This window comes from Schistocerca cancellata, chromosome 4 (genome assembly GCF_023864275.1).
Source record: "Schistocerca cancellata isolate TAMUIC-IGC-003103 chromosome 4, iqSchCanc2.1, whole genome shotgun sequence".
NCBI lineage: Eukaryota > Metazoa > Arthropoda > Insecta > Orthoptera > Acrididae > Schistocerca > Schistocerca cancellata.
Window position 1 is genome coordinate 697,795,986 of NC_064629.1, and position 19,575 is coordinate 697,815,560.

Sequence of the window (19,575 nt, forward strand, 5' to 3'; positions counted from 1 at the left end):
GAAAATTTCCCATGCAATGCTCGCACCAGATATCAGTATACGAATAAACAGTATTGTCTACGAACGATCTCCGGTTGATACTAGAACAATTACACTGTTGATCATTAAACTGCAACGACAGGAAAGGCAGCAAATAGCGAAATTTTGCTTATTATGTGTTAAACTGTAGAAGAAAGAAATGCGCGATTAAATTTGGAGGTGATTTGCGGAGTATAGAGGATGCGAAATTTGGTACACAGAGCTGCCAGCAACTATAGCTCTAACCTGGCTACACATCAAGCTAAACTGAGCTTGGATGACAGATACAGATACGTCATTCCAAGCTACTTCAATGCTGTGCCAGAGCTCATCATTTGCAGTGGCTGGCGAGTGGTTGCATAACAGTTTCCCGGCAACCTGTGTCCAGATCGCGTAATTGGGTGAGAGATTTCGAGAACATCTACATCTACATCTACATGGGTACTCTACAAATCACATTTAAGTCCCTGGCGGAGGGTTCATCGAACCACCTTCACAATTCTCTATTATTCCAATCTCGTATAGAGCGCGGAAAGGATGAACACCTATATCTTTCCGTACGAGCTCTGATTTCCTTTATTTTATCTTGGTGATCGTTCCTCCCTATGTAGATCGGTGTCAACAAAATATTTTCGCATTCGGAGGAGAAAGTTGGTGATAGGCATTTTGTGAGAAGATTCCGTCGCAACGAAAGACGCCTTTCTTTTAATGATGTCCAGCCCAAATCCTGTATCATTTCTCTGATACTCTCTCACATATTTCGCGATGATACAAAATGTGCTGCCTTTCTTTGAACTTTTTCGATGTACTCCGTCAGTCCTATCTGGTAAGGATCCCACACCCCGCAGCAGTATTCTAAAAGAGGACCGACAAGCGTAGTGAAGGCAGTCTCCATAGTAGAACTGTTACATTTTCTAAGTGTCCTGCCAATAAAACGCAGTCTTTGGTTAGCATTCCCCACAATACTTTCTATATGTTCTTTCCAATTTAAGTTGTTCGTAATTGTGATACCTAGGTATTTAGCTGCATTTACGGCTTTTAGATTAGACTGATTTGTTGTGTAACCGAAGTTTAACGAGTTACTTTTAGCACTCATGTGAATGACCTCACACTTTCGTTATTTAGAGTCAACTGCCACTTTTCGCACCATTCAGATATCTTTTCTAAATCGTTTTGCAGTTTGTTTTGGTCTTCTGATGACTTTATTAGTCGATAAACGACAGCGTCATCTGCAAACAACTGAAAACGGCTGCTCATATTGTCTCCAAAATCGTTAATATAGATAAGGAACAGCAAAGGGCCTATAACACTACCTTGGGGAACGCCAGAAATCACTTCTGTTTTACTCGATGACTTTGCGTCAATTACTACGAACTGTGACCTCTCTGACAGGAAATCACAAATCCAGTCACATAAATGAGACGATATTCCATAAGCATGCAATTTCACTACGAGCCGCATGTATGGAACAGTGTCGAAATCCTTCCGGAAATCCAGAAACGCGGAATCGATCTGAAACCCCTTGTCAATATCACTCAAAACTGCATGTGAATAAAGAGATAGTTGTGTTTTCTAAACCCATGTTGACTGTGTGTCAATAGACCGTTTTCTTCGAGGTAATTCATAATGTTCGAACACAATATACACTACTGGCCATTAAAATTGCTACACCAAGAAGAAATGAGATGATAAACGGGTATTCATTGGACAAGTATATTATACTAAAACTGACATGTGATTACATTTTCACGCAATTTGGGTGCATAGATCCTGAGAAATCAGTACCCAGAACAACCACCTCTGGCCGTAATAACGGCCTTGATACGCCTGGGCATTGAGTCAAACAGAGCTTGGATGGCGTGTACAGGTACAGCTGCCCTTGCAGCTTCAACACGATACCACAGTTCATCAAGAGTAGTGGCTGGCGTATTGTGACGAGCCAGTTGCTCGGCCACTATTGACCAGACGTTTTCAATTGGTGAGAGATCTGCAGAATGTGCTGGCCAGGGCAGCAGTCGAACATTTTCTGTATCCAGAAAGGCCCGTACAGGACCTGCAACATGCGGTCGTGCATTTTCCTGCTCAAATGTAGGGTTTGGCAGGGATCGAATGAAGGGTAGAGCCACGGATCGTAACACATCTGAAATGTAGCGTCCAATGTTCAAAGTGCCGTCAATGCGAACAAGAGGTGACCGAGACGTGTAACCAATGGCACCCCACACCGTCACGCCGGGTGATAACGCCAGTATGGCGATGACGAATAAACTCTTCCAATGTGCGCTCACCGCGGTCGCCAAACACGGATGCAACCATCATGATGCTGTAAACAGAACCTGCATTCATCCGAAAAAATGACGTTTTGCCATTCGTGCACCCAGGTTCGTCGTTGAGTACACTATCGCAGGCGCTCCTGTCTGTGATGCAGCGTCAAGGGTAACCGCAGCCATGGTCTCCGAGCTGATAGTCCATGCTGCTGCAAACGTCGTCGAACTGTTCGTGCAGATGGTTGTTGTCTTGCAAACGTCCCTATCTGTTGACTCAGGGATCGAGACGTGGCTGCACGATCCGTTACAGCCATGCGGATAAGATGCCCGTCATCTCGACTGCTAGTGATACGAGGTCGTTGGGATCCAGCACGGCGTTCCGTATTACCCTCCTGTACCCACCGATCCCATATTCTGCTAACAGTCATTGGATCTCGAACAACGCGTGCAGCAATGTCGCGGTACGATAAACCGCAATCGTGATAGGCTACAATCCGACCTTTATCAAAGTCGGAAACGTGATGGTATGCATTTCTCCTCCTTATACGAGGCATGAGAACAACGTTTCACCAGGCAACGGCGGTCAGCTGCTGTTTGTGTATCAGAAATCGTTTGGAAACTTTCCTCATGTCAGCACGTTGTAGGTGTCGCCACCGGCGCCAACGTTGTGTGAATGCTCTGAAAAGCTAATCATTTGCATATCACAGCATCTTCTTCCTGTCGGTTAAATTTCGCGTCTGTAGCACTTAATCTTCGTAGTGTAGCAATTTTATTGGCCAGTAGTGTATGTTCTAAAATCCTGCTGCACATCGACGTTAACGACATGGGCCTGTAATTTAGTGGATTACTCCTACTACCTTTCTTGAATATTGGCGTGACCTGTGCAACTTTCCAGTCATTGGGTTCGGGCCGGCCGCGGTGGTCTAGCGGTTCTGGTGCTGCAGTCCGGAACCGCGGGACTGCTACGGTCGCAGGTTCGAATCCTGCCTCGGGCATGGGTGTGTGTGATGTCCTTAGGTTAGTTAGGTTTAAGTAGTTCTAAGTTCTAGGGGACTTATGACCTAAGATGTTGAGTCCCATAGTTCTCAGAGCCATTTGAACCATTTTGGGTTCGAATCTTTCGTCGGTCGAACGGTTGTATATGATTGTTTAGTATGAAGCATGCATCAGCATACTCCGAAAGGGTCCGCAGCTCGTGGTCGTGCGGTAGCGTTCTCGCTTCCCACGCCCGGGTTCCCGGGTTCGATTCCCGGCGGGGTCAGGGATTTTCTCTGCCTCGTGATGACTGGGTGTTGTGTGATGTCGTTAGGTTAGTTAGGTTTAAGTATCTCTAAGTTCTAGGGGACTGATGACCATAGCTGTTAAGTCCCATAGTGCTCGGAGCCATACTCCGAAAGGAACTTAATTGGTAAACAGTCTGGACCAGAAGACTTGCTCCGAGGACATTTACTTCTACGTTACTCATGTTGGCAGCTGTTCTCGATTCAAATTCTGGAATATGTACTTCATCCTCTTTTGTGAAGGCAATTAAGAAGGCTGTGTTCATTAACTTTGCTTTGGCAGCGCTGTCTTCGATAGTATCTCCATTGCTATCGTGCAGAGAAGGCATTGATTGTTTCTTGCCGGTAACATTCTTCAGATACGACCAGAATCTCTTTGCATTTTCTGCCAGGTTTCGAGACAAAGTTTCGTTGTGGAAACTGTTATAGGCATCTCGCATTGAAGTCCGTCCTAAATTTCGAGCTTCTGTAAAAGATCGCCAATGTTGGGGATTTTGCGTCTGTTTAAATTTGGCATGTTTATTTCGTTGTTTCTGCAACAGTGTTCTAACCCGTTTTGTGTACCAAGGAGGATCAGTCCGTCGTATGTTAATTTATTTGGTATAAATCTCTCAGTTGCTGCCGATACTATTTCTTTGAATTTAAGGCACATCTTGTCTACACTTATATAATTAATCTGGACTGAGTGGAGATTGTCTCTCAGGAAGGCGTCAAGTGAATTTTTATCTGTTTTTTCGAATTGGTATATTTTTCGCTTATTTTTCGAAGATTTGGGGATTACACTATTCATGATGACCAGGGCAACAGACCAGCACAGACAGAATGGGCAACATATATACTTCCGTTATCTGGTTGGAAGATAACGTCACAGAGATCTCGAAGACACAGCGCAGCCATCGGCCTCAACAGTTATAAAGGTAAGTCCTGCTGTCTGAATTACTGGCTGAGTGAACCAGAGGTGATCGTTTTATGTACCCTGTGACACTCCATACACCAGGTGCTTGGTCTGTATTATGAGCATTGAGACATGTGTGTGTCCATTATGATCCTGTGTACCAGACTCGATAGGCCGCCATCCTGTACCTGGTGTTGTCGTTGGGCGCACCACTATTGGTGTGCTTCTCTCTTTGCTGCCACATCAAGGGAAGCTGCAACAATGGTTGCTGTGCTGACAGTCTATGGTGCTCCAGACATCATTGCGCTGTCTGTGTGGATACTTGTCTTCCTGTAAGAAAGCCCATTTCCTGATTCAAGGTGCGTGACGTGCCTGCAAGATCCTACGCTGTTCTCTCAGGCGGTAGTCGCTCGGGCAGCTGATATCCTTTATGGCGTTGAGTATGGGCCTCCTGAACCCATCGGTTCCACATGCACATCGCAGTCGTGGGATCCTACCAGTGATCTCTGGATCCAACGAATGGGAGCAGCAATAGTACAGAAACTGCAGTTTCGATAAGCAGCGATTCTGCTGCTGTCGAATTTTGACATGTGCTGGTAAACTTTTCTCGTTTTAACATGAGGCATAACAGTATCTTCTCACAAACAAACAACACTCAAATGCGATTTGTGATTGAAAATCCCACTGAGTAGTCTTTTCTTATATACAAAATATTACTCCTACATCCGTTCTGTGGTTACTCGCTGGGGTAGCCGAGAGCGCTAATGCGCTGCTTCCTGGACTCGGGTAGGCGCGCCAGCTCCGGGTCGAATTCGCCTGGCGGATTACCGACGAGGGCCGCTATGCCGGCCAGCCTGGATGTCGTTTTTAGGCGGTTTTCCACATCCCGCTAGGTGAATACCGGACTGGTCCCCACGTTTCGCCTCAGTTACACGACTCGCAGACATTTGAGCACATTCGCACAATTCCATGGCTTACACTAGACACTGACAGCTGCAGTACACTCATTCTGTCCCAGGGGGTTCGGGGTGGCGGTAGGAAGGGCATCCGGCCACTCTCTGCAACTAACACTGCCAAATCAATAGTAACACGGCCGAACCGCGTGACGCAGGACCAAGGCCCCAAGAAGGAAATCCTTTGTGTGGTTGTGTGTTGCTTATTCTAGCATGTAGTACACTTAATGCCAATTTTACGTTTATTACACGCCACCTTCCTCGTGTGGCAATGTTAACAGCCACCAGTGTGTACAGGGTGAATTGCCTAAAACTTGCACTGCATATATTGTGGAAATGGAAAGTGTTATCGATGTGCGGGTTTCACAGCATGGATTGGTAGTCAGGGACTCGTATTGTTAGCCAATCAACAGACTGTAATAACATTTAGGAAGTGCATTTCTGTGCGAATATACGCTTCCTTAAATGGAACAATGCCACATTAAAAATGGGGTAAATTAGAATGTCAGTGGCGTTTGTTGCAGGATTCTTGTGAGAGTCGTTACGGGATATCGTATTTAGAAAAGTTGCGACACTGACTCTTGTTTGTGTCATTCAGCCTGCGTAGTTGCTAGGAACGATGTTGTTGTTTGCTTATAGTTTACTTGTGTGTTCCTTGAGTGCACTGCGTGTTGCTAGTCAGCGTGTGACAGTTGAAGCAGTAGATCGTTAGTTGACTATGGGATTTACCAATGCAGAAGAAGCCAACATGTTCATAGTGTATGGAGAAGGAGGGTGTAAGAAGAAAGCAGTTCGTTCTTGTGCCGTGTGTGCGGCAAGATAACTCAATAGATGTCAACCTTCTCGGCAATTGTTCATCAAACTCTTCAACCAGCTGTATGAAAGTGGTAATATAACACCTAGACAGCTTCACAGAAGGAAACAAGTGACGACAGAAGAGAGAGAAATTAATCTTCTTGTTGCTGTTGCAGTTGATCTGCACGTTAACTCCTGCGCAGTCGCATGAGGCAGTGGTATGAGTCAGGAAAGTGTCCTACACATTGTCCATTGACAAGGGTTCCGTCCCTGTCACATCTCTCTCCATCAAGAGCTGCATGGAAATGATTATGAGAATCATGTTAACTTCTGTACGTAGGCATTAAGACAGGATACTCCAGATGTATCAAGTATCTTGATAGTGATGAAGTCACATTTACCAATCATAGCCAGATAAACCGCCGAAACATGCACTGTTGATCAGTTGACAATCCCCGATAGATTCGTCAGGTAGAATGTCAGCGTCCATGGAATGTAAACGTGTGGTGTGGGATGGTGAACCATCAGCTCATAGGCCGGATTTTCTTAGACGGAACTCTGAACGCGCATATGTATCGCAGTCTTCTAACAGACCATATTCCACGGATGGTAGAAGGCATTCCTCTGCAGACTAAGAGGAACCTATGGTACCAACATGATGGCTGTCCAGCCCACACTGCACGAAGTACTATAGTATGTTTTGACTAATTTTTTTCAAATCGTCGGATTGGACGCAGAGAATCTGTACCTCGGCCGGCCTGTTCCCCGGATTTGACGCCTGTAGACCTTTCCCTGTGGGGAAAGCTGAAAGACGCTGTCTGCAAGATCATGCCGACTACACCCAATGATATACAATGACGTAGTACTGCAGCCTGCTCTTACATCTCCGCTCAAATGCTAGCACGTGTGCAGCAGTCGTTCCATACAAGACATGAAGCATGTATTGCCGCTGTCAGTGGTTGTTTTGAACACAGCCTGTTATGGGCAATTGTTTCGTTACTGGTCAGAATCCACGTAACTTGTGTTGTTATTTAGTGCGTATTGTTGTTGTTGTTGTGGTCTTCAGTCCTGAGACTGGTTTGATGCAGCTCTCCATGCTACTCTATCCTGTGCAAGCTTCTTCATCTCCCAGTACCTACTGCAACCTACATCCTTCTGAATCTGCTTAGTGTATTGATCTCTTGGTCTCCCGCTACGATTTTTACCCTCCACGCTGCCCTCCAATGCTAAATTTGTGATCCCTCGATGCCTCAAAACATGTCCTACCAACCGATCCCTTCTTCTAGTCAAGTTGTGCCACAAACTTCTCTTCTCCCCAATCCTATTCAATACCTCCTCATTAGTTACGTGATCTACCCACCTTATCTTCAGCATTCTTCTGTAGCACCACATTTCGAAAGCTTCTATTCTCTTCTTGTCCAAACTATTTACCGTCCATGTCTCACTTCCATACATGGCTACACTCCATACAAATACTTTCAGAAGTGACTTCCTGACACCTAAATCTATATTCGATGTTAACAAATTTCTCTTCTTGAGAAACGCTTTCCTTGCCATTGCCAGTCTACATTTTATATCCTCTCTACTTCGACCATCATCGGTTATTTTACTCCCTAAATAGCAAAACTCCTTTACTACTTTAAGTGTCTCATTTCCTAATCTAATTCCCTCAGCATCACCCGATTTAATTCGACTACATTCCATTATCCTCGTTTTGCTTTTGTTGATGTTCATCTTATATCCTCCTTTCAAGACACTGTCCATTCCGTTCAACTGCTCTTCCAAGTCCTTTGTGTCTCTGACAGAATTACAATGTCATCGGCGAACCTCAAAGTTTTTACTTCTTCTCCATGAATTTCAATACCTACTCCGAATTTTTCTTTTGTTTCCTTTACTGCTTGCTCAATATACAGATTGAATAACATCGGGGAGAGGCTACAACCCTGTCTCACTCCTTTCCCAACCACTGCTTCCCTTTCATGCCCCTCGACTCTTATAACTGCCATCTGGTTTCTGTACAAATTGTAAATAGCCTTTCGCTCCCTGTATTTTACCCCTGCCACCTTCAGAATTTGAAAGAGAGTATTCCAGTCAACATTGTCAAAAGCTTTCTCTAAGTCCACAAATGCTAGAAATGTATGTTTGCCTTTTCTTAATCTTTCTTCCAAGATAAGTCTTAAGGTCAGTATTGCCTCACGTGTTCCAACATTTCTACGGAATCCAAACTGATCTTCCCCGAGGTCGGCTTCTACCAGTTTTTCCATTCGTTTGTAAAGAATTCGCGTTAGTATTTTGCAGCTGTGACTTATTAAACTGATAGTTCGGTAACTTTCACATCTGTCAACACCTGCTTTCTTTGGGATTGGAATTATTATATTCTTCTTAAAGTCTGAGGGTATTTCGCCTGTCTCATACATCGTGCTCACCAGATGGTAGAGTTTTGTCATGACTGGCTCTCCCGAGGCCATCAGTAGTTCTAATGGAATGTTGTCTGCTCCCGGGGCCTTGTTTTGACTCAGGTCTTTCAGTGCTCTGTCAAACTCTTCACGCAGTATCTTATCTCCCATTTCATCTTCATCTACATCCTCTTCCATTTCCATAATATTGTCCTCAAGTACATCGCCCTTGTATAAACCCTCTATATACTCCTTCCACCTTTCTGCTTTCCCTTCTTTGCTTAGAACTGGGTTGCCATCTGAGCTCTTGATATTCATACAAGTGGTTCTCTTCTCTCCAAAGGTCTCTTTAATTTTCCTGTAGGCAGTATCTATCTTACCCCTAGTGAGACAAGCCTCTACATCCTTACATTTGTCCTCTAGCCATCCCTGCTTAGCCATTTTGCACTTCCTGTCGATTTCATTTTTGAGACGTTTGTATTCCTTTTTACCTGCTTCATTTACTGCATTTTTATATTTTCTCCTTTCATCAATTAAATTCAATATTTCTTCTGTTACCCAAGGATTTCTATTAGCCCGCGTCTTTTTACCTACTTGATCCTCTGCTGCCTTCACCACTTCATCCCTCAGAGCTACCCATTCTTCTTCTACTGTATTTCTTTCCCCCATTCCAGTCAATTGTTCCCTAATGCTCTCCCTGAAACTCTCTACAACCTCTGGTTCTTTCAGTTTATCCAGGTCCCATCTCCTTAAATTCCCACCTTTTTGCAGTTTCTTCAGTTTCAATCTGCAGTTCATAACCAATAGATTGTGGTCAGAATCCACATCTGCCCCAGGAAATGTCTTACAATTTAAAACCTGGTTCCTAAATCTCTGTCTTACCATTATATAATCTATCTGAAACCTGTCAGTATCTCCAGGCTTCTTCCATGTATACAGCCTCCTTTCATGATTCTTGAACCAAGTGTTAGTTATGATTAAGTTATGCTCTGTGCAAAATTCTACAAGGCGGCTTCCTCTTTCATTCCTTCCCCCCAATCCATATTCACCTACTATGTTTCCTTCTCTCCATTTTCCTACTGACGAATTCCAGTCACCCATGACTATTAAATTTTCGTCTCCCTTCACTATTCGTATTACCACACGTATTGTGCAAGTGTTGGTGTGGGAACTTTTCAAAATACAATATCTAGTAAACGACTCGCCCAAGAATACTGCAACAAACACCACTGATATTCTAATTTACCCTAATTTTAGTTTCTTAATGTCAATAGGCATGGTTCCATTTAAAAAGTGTGTGTGCGCACAAAAAATACACTTTCTGAGTATTGTTACAATCTGTTGATTGGCTAACAATACCAGCTCCTGCCTTCCAATCTATGCTGTGAAAACCGCACATCAATAGCACTTTTCATTTCCGCAATATTTGTGGTACAAATTTTAGTTAATTCACCTGGTAATTCACCCTGTATACAGGCTGATTCCGTTACAAACTTTGAGGGATGATGGAGAAGGGTAAACGTATGAATCTGAGGTAAAGGACCCTAGGCAAGAAGCTATCGAGTTGAAATATATAAGCGAAACTCTACTCACGTTCCACCTTAATCTCCCGCAGTGCTCAGGCGAAAGACCCCAGCTTCCAAAAGCTGATCGTGGCGTACAGAATTCTCGTTGAATACTCTTCAAAACCCTCAGATAATTTCCCCTGTTGATAAATTAGTTATGGTGCACGTAACTAGATTCAGAGAGGCCAAAGCATGGATTGGTAGTCAGGGACTCGTACTGTTACGATACAGTCATAACGAATTCCATTTATCTACATAAGTTTCACAAGCCACTTCAATATCAATAGTTGTCCAAAATTGGCGTCCCCAAGCGTTAATGCAGGCATGGCATCGTAGCACATAGTTCTGTCGCACCCTTTCTAATAGCCCTGATGCCATCTGAACAGTGTTGCAGACAGCGATAATTCTTCCCAGGAGATCCTCTTCGGTCTCGACAGGCGGCTCGTGCACAAGACTTTTCACATGGAACCATAAGAAAAAAATCAAGTGGTTTGAAAGCAGATGAACGTGCTGGCCATCAAACAAGATCTCCTCTAGGATGAGATTTTCACTCTGCAGCGGAGTGTGCGCTGATACGAAACTTCCTGGCAGATTAAAACTGTGTGCCGGACCGAAACTAGAACTCGGGACCTTTGCCTTTCGCGGGCAAGTGCTCTACCACTCGTTTCTTTCAGGAGTGCTAGTTCTGCAAGGTTCGCAGAAGAGCTTCTGTAAAGTTTGGATGGTAGGAGACGAGGTACTGGCAGAAGTAAAGCTGTGAGGACGGGGCGTGAGTCGTGCTTGGGTAGCTCAGTTGGAAGAGCACTTGCCCGCGAAAGGCGAAGGTCCCGAGTTCGAGTCTCAGTCCAGCACACAATTTTAATCTGCCAGGAAGTTTCAAGATCTCCTCTGCCTACCTATTTTCAGAGAATGTCTGATCCAAGTGCTTACAAATCCTCAGTCGAAAGTGAGATGCGGCTCCATCACGCTGGATCCACATCCGTTCACGAATAGCAAGTCGGATATATTCCAAATGCCTGGGTCTTTGATACACACTATCGGAGGTAGTGGAACGATTTTCGCTCATGGCTTTTGACCCGGCCGTTTCCGGACCAGGGTCCCTTACCTAAAATTGATACATTTACCCTTCTCCATCATCCCTGAAAGTTTGTAACATCATCATGGAATCACTCTGTATAGTGGGAACAGAAACGGACCTATCACACGCCCGACACTACTTACTCTTTTCGCATTTCCTCTTCGATGAGACCTGTTGGGTTATTCCTGTTAGTAAAATCCCGTTACAAATGGAGCCCGTTATTAGGTATGAACCTTTTTTTAAATTTTAAGTCTTATGTTTCGCAGTTTTTACGGAATCTTTCTGGGGAGGGGGCTCAGGTGGCACAATGGCTAAAACATTGTTATATGTATGTCGAAGAAAACGGCTTCAAATCCCCATCTGACAATCGAGTTTAACGTTTTATGTGGATTCCCAAAAACTATAACAGCTGATGCCAGGATGGCATCAATTTCATCCATACCTGCATCTACATGATTGCTCTGTAATTCACACTAAGTGTTTGGCAGAGGGTTCATAAAACCGCTTTCAGACTATTTCTCTACCGTCCCACTCTCGAATAGCGCTTGGAAAAATGAACACCTGAATCTCCCCACACGAACACTGATTGGTCTTATTACGATGACAATTTCTCCCTAAGTTGGTGGGAGTCAACAAAATATTTCGGCATTAGGAAGCGAAAGCTGATGATTGAAATTTCGTGGAAAGGTTTTGTCATAACGAAACTCACATTTGTCTTAATGATTGGAGCCGCATCTCACTTATCGCATCCGTGTCATTCGCTCCCCTATTTGGTGATTGTTAAAAAAAAAAAAAAAAAAAAACGAGCTGCAATTCTTTGAAATTTTTTCTTTCTCATCTTAGTTCAGTCCGAGCGGCATACGCTTTTTTCTACACTGCGCAACAGAATTAAAGGATTACTTTTTCGAATCCACGTAATTGTCTCCCACTGCGACATATAAGTTTGAAATTTGTCTCTAAGGTGTGTACGACCTTCCTTTCTAATGGTGCGAAAACGTGGCGCCCTGCGACGTCACCCTCGGGTTCGACGACGCTTTAAACAGCAAGGAGTCAATACGTGAGACAATAAGACCACAGCTCAGAACTTCATATGACGTGTAAGGTGGGTTAATGATCTCGCACTGGCGCGGAACTCGACCAAATTTCTGCCACACTGGATGGAGCACTTTTATCTGACCACCGCCCACCTCCACTCCCCACCCTCGCCGCGCGGGATTAGCCGAACGGTCTCGGGCGCTGCAGTCATGGACTGTGCAGCTGGTCCCGGTGGAGGTTCGAGTCCTCCCTCGGGCATGGGTGTGTGTGTTTGTCCTTAGGACAATTTAGGTTAAGTAGTGTGTAAGCTTAGGGACTGATGACCTTAGCAGTTAAGTCCCATAAGATTTCACACACATTTTTGAACTCCCCACCCTCCGACCTGCCTCTGTGCCTGCCGTCTGCGCCCAGCACCTCCCGGCCGGCCGATGTGGCCGTGCGGTTCTAGGGGGTTGCTACTTTCTTATAGACAACCATATCATCTGCGAACAGCCGTACGGAACTTCCGATATTTTCTAGTAGATTTTTATTATTTGCCGGCCGCGGTGGTCTAGCAGTTCTAGGCGCTCAGTCTGGAACCGCGTGACCGCTACGGTCGCAGGTTCGAATCCTGCCTCGGGCATGGATGTGTGTGGTGTCCTTAGGTTAGTTAGGTTTAAGTAGTTCTAAGTTTTAGGGGACTGATGACCACAGCAGTTAAGTCCCATAGTGCTCAGAGCCATTTGAACCATTTTTTGAACCAGCACCTCCTCCCCCCCCCCCCCCCCCCCCAACCATCCCAACCCATTCCTTCCGTCGACATCGTTGCTCCGTCTACGGTTCGCACCCAGATATGCGTGCTGGCGGCGCCTCCGCTGTTCCTCCAACTGCATCTGAAGTCAGTCCGTTGTGGGATATCTCCTTCCTCTTCATAAACAGGCTAATTGTGGGTTTCCAGGCCTTACCAGGGGTGTAGCCACTACCGCGACTGATAAGCGGTTTTCTTACTCTAATCTCGGAAGATTATTTAATAATACCAAAAGTTAGACGTTTGTTTCCGAACCTTATTATCGTAATCCATTCCTCGTAATCCTAATAGACAAAGTTCTGCTACTGCCGACGTGTTATGGTGCTGCAGTCTGGTATGTCATTGATGTTCTCGGCAACGATCTCCGACAGTGCGCACCGTTTGACCAATACATGTCTTGCACATTGGCGAGGTATCTGACCCCAGATTTCCGTAGTCCGACGTCGTCTATGGCACTATCAAGCCGTGCTTCTGTTTTAGCTGGTGGGCGATAGACTGTCCTCAGTTGGTGTTTCTCGAGAATTCGTGCTATTTTCCGAATAATGCGCTACAAAAAGAAATTAACTCAATGACCGCATTTTCCTCAGGTTTCACTTCTGTTTCAGCCGGATGTACAGTGGATGTAGGACGTAGGGCACTCCGAATTTTTCATCCTTGTAGCTGTTCTTCCAAAACCCCGTTCTTTGTTGAGACTTTCATTGTCAGGGAGGTTGCAGCCCAATGCACCAGTTCAAATGGTTCAAATGGTTCTGAGCACTATGGGACTTAACATCTGAGGTCATCAGTCCCCTAGAACTTAGAACTACTTAAACCTAACTAACCTAAGGACATCACACACATCCATGCCCGAGGCAGGATTCGAACCTGCGACCGCAGCGGTCGCGCGGCTCCAGACTGTAGCGCCTAGAACCGCTCGGCCACTCCGGCCGGCCCCAATGTACCAGTGTTTGAGCACTCCATTCCTCGGGTGGTGGCGACTGTCCTCGCGTGTTTGTAAGTTGGTGCGCATATTCTTATGATACACACTGTAGCTCAATGTGCCCTCCGTTCTCCTTTTTACCAGGGTATCCAGAAAGGGGAGCACTCCATAAGATTCGACTTCGACTGTAAAGCTGATGTTCTGGTATATGCAACTGAGATGTATGAGAAAGTCATTCAGCTTGTTTCTTCCATATGTCGTCTACATACTGCAAAAAACACATGGGTTTGGCTTCCTCCTCGAAATCTTCCACATAGAGTGAATCGGAGGAAGATGGTAATCGGTGTATGACGTGTATTTGCTAGTGTTACTTCACTGTGTCAAGAGAGCGCAACACTCAGCGGTCCGCTGCTTCCTCGAGTCCAAGTTTCGAGTGGCTAGCGGTAGCTGCTGTTATAGCGGACATTTTTAGTCTCTGGGAACCAAAAAACTGTGCTATGTGTTAAAATCTACTCCGTAAAATGAAAGCAGATATTTTTAAAAACAATAATAGTGATTTCTATACATTTGTAGCAATTCTAACATTAAGTTTATCACGTACTCTGTGTCTTGAACTATGTATGCGTCCAGTTACGTCCCGTTTGCTGCCATAATGGAACCCGTGTTTCAACTTCCATCTCATCACGATACGTGGGAAAGGCGCCGTATTTTCCTTCGGATAAGAAGGACACGCGTAATACCTTTTTGGCACATTTACTTATTTTCAGGCAATGCCTTGAGATTACGGAGAAGCATTCTAAAAGAACCAACATTCTTGGTTGATATGACATCTCAGAACGCAACACTCCTAATGAATCCATAATTGCAGAAGTTGCATCTAACGCAAGTGCTGCAGCTCAAGACGGGATCTCTACTTTATTTGAAAAGATTGCACCGATGCCAATTTCGGAAACACCAGAGAAAAGGAGGAAGAAAACTTTATGGCTGTTGACAGACCAGGAAATGCTACAAACTTTGAAAGCATCGCAACAGAAAAGGACTGGCAAAAAAAAGTTCACCAACCACCAAACGAGGGAGAGAAGTAAATCCAATTTCTGAAGACAATGACTGTGTTGTGAGTAGAAGATACTACTACGAAAAAAAGCCCTTAAGTGGACTGGATTCAGGGCATTTACTGTAAGAAGTGGCTTCATAAAACACGCACAGATGAAGCAGATATGTGAAACGACTGTGCTATAATACAGTAAATATCAACTGTAGAATGGTCGGTAATTGCATTACCAGTTTTTGATTTGTATTATTAGGCAATAAAATACCTGTATCTAATTAAATTGGTGATGTCAAATTTTGCCATCTTACCACGATCTTCTATAGTTCAACCTATAAAAAAATTACTACGGGACGTGAAAGTTATGATTTTATCACATATATCTTGAAGAAACCTTGCAAACACGTGTCATCAATTTCGTTTTGAAAATCTCAAAATTCTTGTCATAATTTCATATAGAAGCAAATGGTATGGCACCTTCCCCTAGGTACTTTACATATTGGCGACAGCTGGTAAAAGTGGACTCCCAGTGGCTACCTCTTCCATCTGCTGGTTACAGCCACCGTCGAAAACAAAGCATTTTGGCGCCAAGATATGCAAGACATGCCGACTATAGCTAAACTTGGACAGCTGCCACCACTCGGTGCAGAAGAATGGAATGCTCAAAACATTGATACATACACTACTGGCTATTAAAATTGCTACACCAAGAAGAAATGCAGATGAGAAACGGGTATTTATTGGACAAATATATTATACTAGAACTGACATGTGACTACATTTTCACGCAATTTGGGTGCATAGATCCTGAGAAATCAATACCCAGAACAACCACCTCTGGCCGTAATAACGGCCTTGATACGCCTGGGCATTAAGTCAAACAGAGCTTGGATGGCGTGTACAGGTACAGCTGCCCATGCAGCTTCAACACGATACCACAGTTCATCAAAAGTAGTGACTGGCGTATTGTGACGAGCCAGTTGCTCGGCCACCATTGACCAGAAGTTTTCAATTGGTGAGAGATCTGGAGAATGTGCTGGCCAGGGCAGCAGTCGAACATTTTCTGTATACAGAAAGGCCCGTACAGGACCTGCAACATGCGGTCGTGCATTATCCTGCTGAAATGTAGGGTTTCACAGAGATCGAATGAAGGGTAGAGCAACGGGTCGTAACACTTCTGAAATGTAACGTCCACTGTTCAAAGTGCCATCAATGCGAACAAGAGATGACCGAGACGTGTAACCAATGGCACCCCATACCATTACGCCGGGTGATACGCCAGTATGGCGATGACGAATACACGCTTTCAATGTGCGTTGACCGAGATGTCGCCAAGCACGGATGCGACCATCATGATGCTGTAAACAGAACCTGGATTCATCCGAAAAAATGAAGTTTTGCCATTCGTGCATCCAGGTTCGTCGTTGAGTACACCATCGCAGGCGCTCCTGTCTGTGATGCAGCGTCATGAGTAACCGCAGCCACGGTCTCCGAGCTGATAGTCCATGCTGCTGCAAACGTCGTCGAACTGTTCGTGCAGGTGGTTGTTGTCTTGCAAACGTCCCCATCTCTTGACTCAGGGATCGAGACGTGGTTGCAAGATCCGCTACAGCCATGCGGATAAGATGCCTGTCATATCGACTGCTAGTGATACGAGGCCGTGGGATCCAGCACGGCGTTCCGTATTATCCTCCTGAACGCACCGATTCCATATTCTGCTAACAGTCATTGGATCTCGACCAACGCGAGCAGCAATGTCGCGATACGATAAACCGCAACAATCTCGACAGGCTACAATCCGACCATTATCAAATTCGGAAACGTGATGGTACGCATTTCTCCTCCTTACACGAGGCATCACAACAACGTTTCACCAGGCAACGCCGGTGAACTGCTGTTTGTGTATGAGAAATCGGTTGGAAACTTTCCTCATGTCAGCACGTTGTAGGTGTCGCCACCGGCGCCACCATTGTGTGAATGCATATCACAGCATCTTTTTCCTGTCGGTTAAATTTCGCGTCTGTAGCACGTCATCTTCGTGGTGTAGCAATTTAATGGCCAGAAGTGTAGCTTCCAAATGAACATTCATCCGCCGGTCGTGGATTTAAGAGGATATACACTTGGCAGCACAAAAATTGACCGTCTGATCTGCCAACACTGTAAGGCTCGGAAGTGTCTGGAAGAATTGTGGTCTTTTGCTCGAGCTGTTATAATGGTGTATCCGTGCGTGGTCTAATGGTAAACGTCGCGCAATATGGACGCAAAGTTGTGAGTTCGAGTTTACTCCTTCTTTAATTTTTTAAACCTCATTTCGGCTGTCTGCTAAAGGTATCAGACTGATGTAACTCGAAAGATAATTTGCTTCACTTTTTGACCCACCAGTAACAGTAAAAACGTCCAACATCAAGGTCAGAACATCGCTGTGCTCGAGTAGTTCCTCGTCCTACAGCGGCGAATGCCGGACATTTGCAACGCCGGACATTTGCCACACTTGCCCCTTCGCCAGGTAGCGATCCCTCAGGTAAGGGACGCCCTTCCTTGTACTACTTCTGTCTGCTTTTAAACCGCCGTCTCCACATCTTACTCGATACAACCAGTACGTAAGGGACCTTCTTCTTCGACATCTTGGCCAAATACAGAGCTTCTTTTCCGAAATCGAAATATTTATAACTTTTGGGAAACAAAAATAATACCGACGATTGTGTCAGTATGTAATTAGTTCTACCAAGTATAAATATAGATTCCTCTGTCTGTACGGTAGCTTCCATTCACGCTTACTGATTGCGATAGAAACAGTCCATCCTCATGCGAGCAACAAGAAAGGAGCGATGTAAAGAGAACGCGAATGTACGCTAATCATTTCTTTTTTAATCACTGCATTTGTGCCTACTTTAATTACTACAACTACATGCCCAAAAGACAACAAGGAAAGAAGAAATGGGTATGTGAATGTTTGAAAAGAAGAAGGACATCTCCATATTAATTTACTCTCCAAAATGCGATTTCCCTTGCGGCGAAACATTAGTTAATAAAGTGTAGCCGGACAATGTTCGAAACATGACTGAAAATACGTTCACTAAATAGAGATAAGAACATCTATGATTGACATGTCATCTAAAGTCGACGTATAATTTTAAAATGTTAGAAATAAGGAAATGAAGTTATACAGAATGCTATGCTTGTAACGTACGTTGTTGTTCTATATTGTTTAGCTCTGGTATTTACAGGGTCACAGAGAAAGCATCCTAGGTTTTGGAGGGAAAAGCCGTAATTGTAAAGATCTGCACTACAACAGAAACAAGAAGCACAACTTAAGGAAAAATAATGTAATGTGTGTTCTAGCTCACAAGCGACACTGAAGCAGATAGTTCCTGTGACTTAGTGTGGGCAGAGGTCTCATCACAAATAGGTACCCTACTCATACAATTATAGTTGGCAGTGATTTCAATCTACCTTCCATATGTTGACAAAAATACATTTTCAGATCCTATTGTAGATAGAAAACGACTTCAGTAATTGTTCTAAATGTTTTTTTAAATTATTTTGAAGAATTAGTTCACGAGGCCATTGATATTGTAAACGGTTACGAAAACACACTTGACCTCCTAGCTACCAATAATGTTGAGCATCACGACGGATACAGGGGTTAGTGAACACACAGTTGTAGCGAGGCTCAATTCCGTAACAAAGGAATTCACCAAAACTAAACGCGAAAGATATCTGTTTATAAAAACAACTAAAAATTCGTTTGACGTCTTTCTAAGAGACAGTCTCCAATCCTTCCAAACTATGTAAGTGAAAACCATATGTGGCTTAACTTCAAAGAAATAGTATTAACAGCACTCGAGAGATTCATACTAAATAAATTAATGAGAGACGGAACTGATCACCCATGGTGCACAAAACACGACAGAAAGGCGCTGCAGGAGCACCGAAAAAGGCAAGTATAATTTAGACGAACGCAAAATCACCAAGATTGGCGAAGTTTTACTTAGGCTCGAAATTTGGTGCGGATTTCAATGCGAGATGCACTTAATAGTTTCCACAACGAAACTCTCTCTAGACATGTGGCGGAAAATCCGAAGAGATTCTGGTTCTATGTTAAGTAAACCAGCGGAAAGGCTCAGTAAGCGATGGGGAGGAGGAGGATGAGGAGGAGGAGACAAGGAACGCAACCCTTTGGAGCAGGTAAAATCGTGGCAAATGTCCGCACAGCACAGCGGCAACCGGCAACAGACTACCTGCCACCGGCAGCTTGACGGCGGCCGCCATCCCACCAGCTGAACATGGCGCATCTGAAGCATGTCTCTGCTCTCGCATTGGTAAGCATAAACTTGTTGCTTATTAATAAAAATATCCACGGGTGTACTGCCGGTCTACAGTGTCCAACGGGCACAATATTTCGGCGATCATACATGTCGCCATCATCAGGTCAACTGACGGACTGAGCTCCTGTGAGCTCAAGAATCACTTGTTGCTTATTGTAGTATGATTTTCCGCGCGAAATAATTTCGATAAACCAAGTGAACACCGTGTAGTTAC

General features: G+C 44.5%; 1 protein-coding gene across 1 annotated transcript in view; it reads right to left on the reverse strand.

The window, feature by feature from the left end:
- Nucleotides 1-19,353, reverse strand: part of LOC126184386 (uncharacterized) — an 87,495-nt gene extending 68,142 nt beyond the window's left edge. The window contains 1 exon segment of the mRNA XM_049926770.1: nucleotides 19,275-19,353. Coding sequence (XP_049782727.1) covers nucleotides 19,275-19,353 — 79 coding nt within the window.
- Nucleotides 19,354-19,575: the final 222 nt, after the last annotated feature.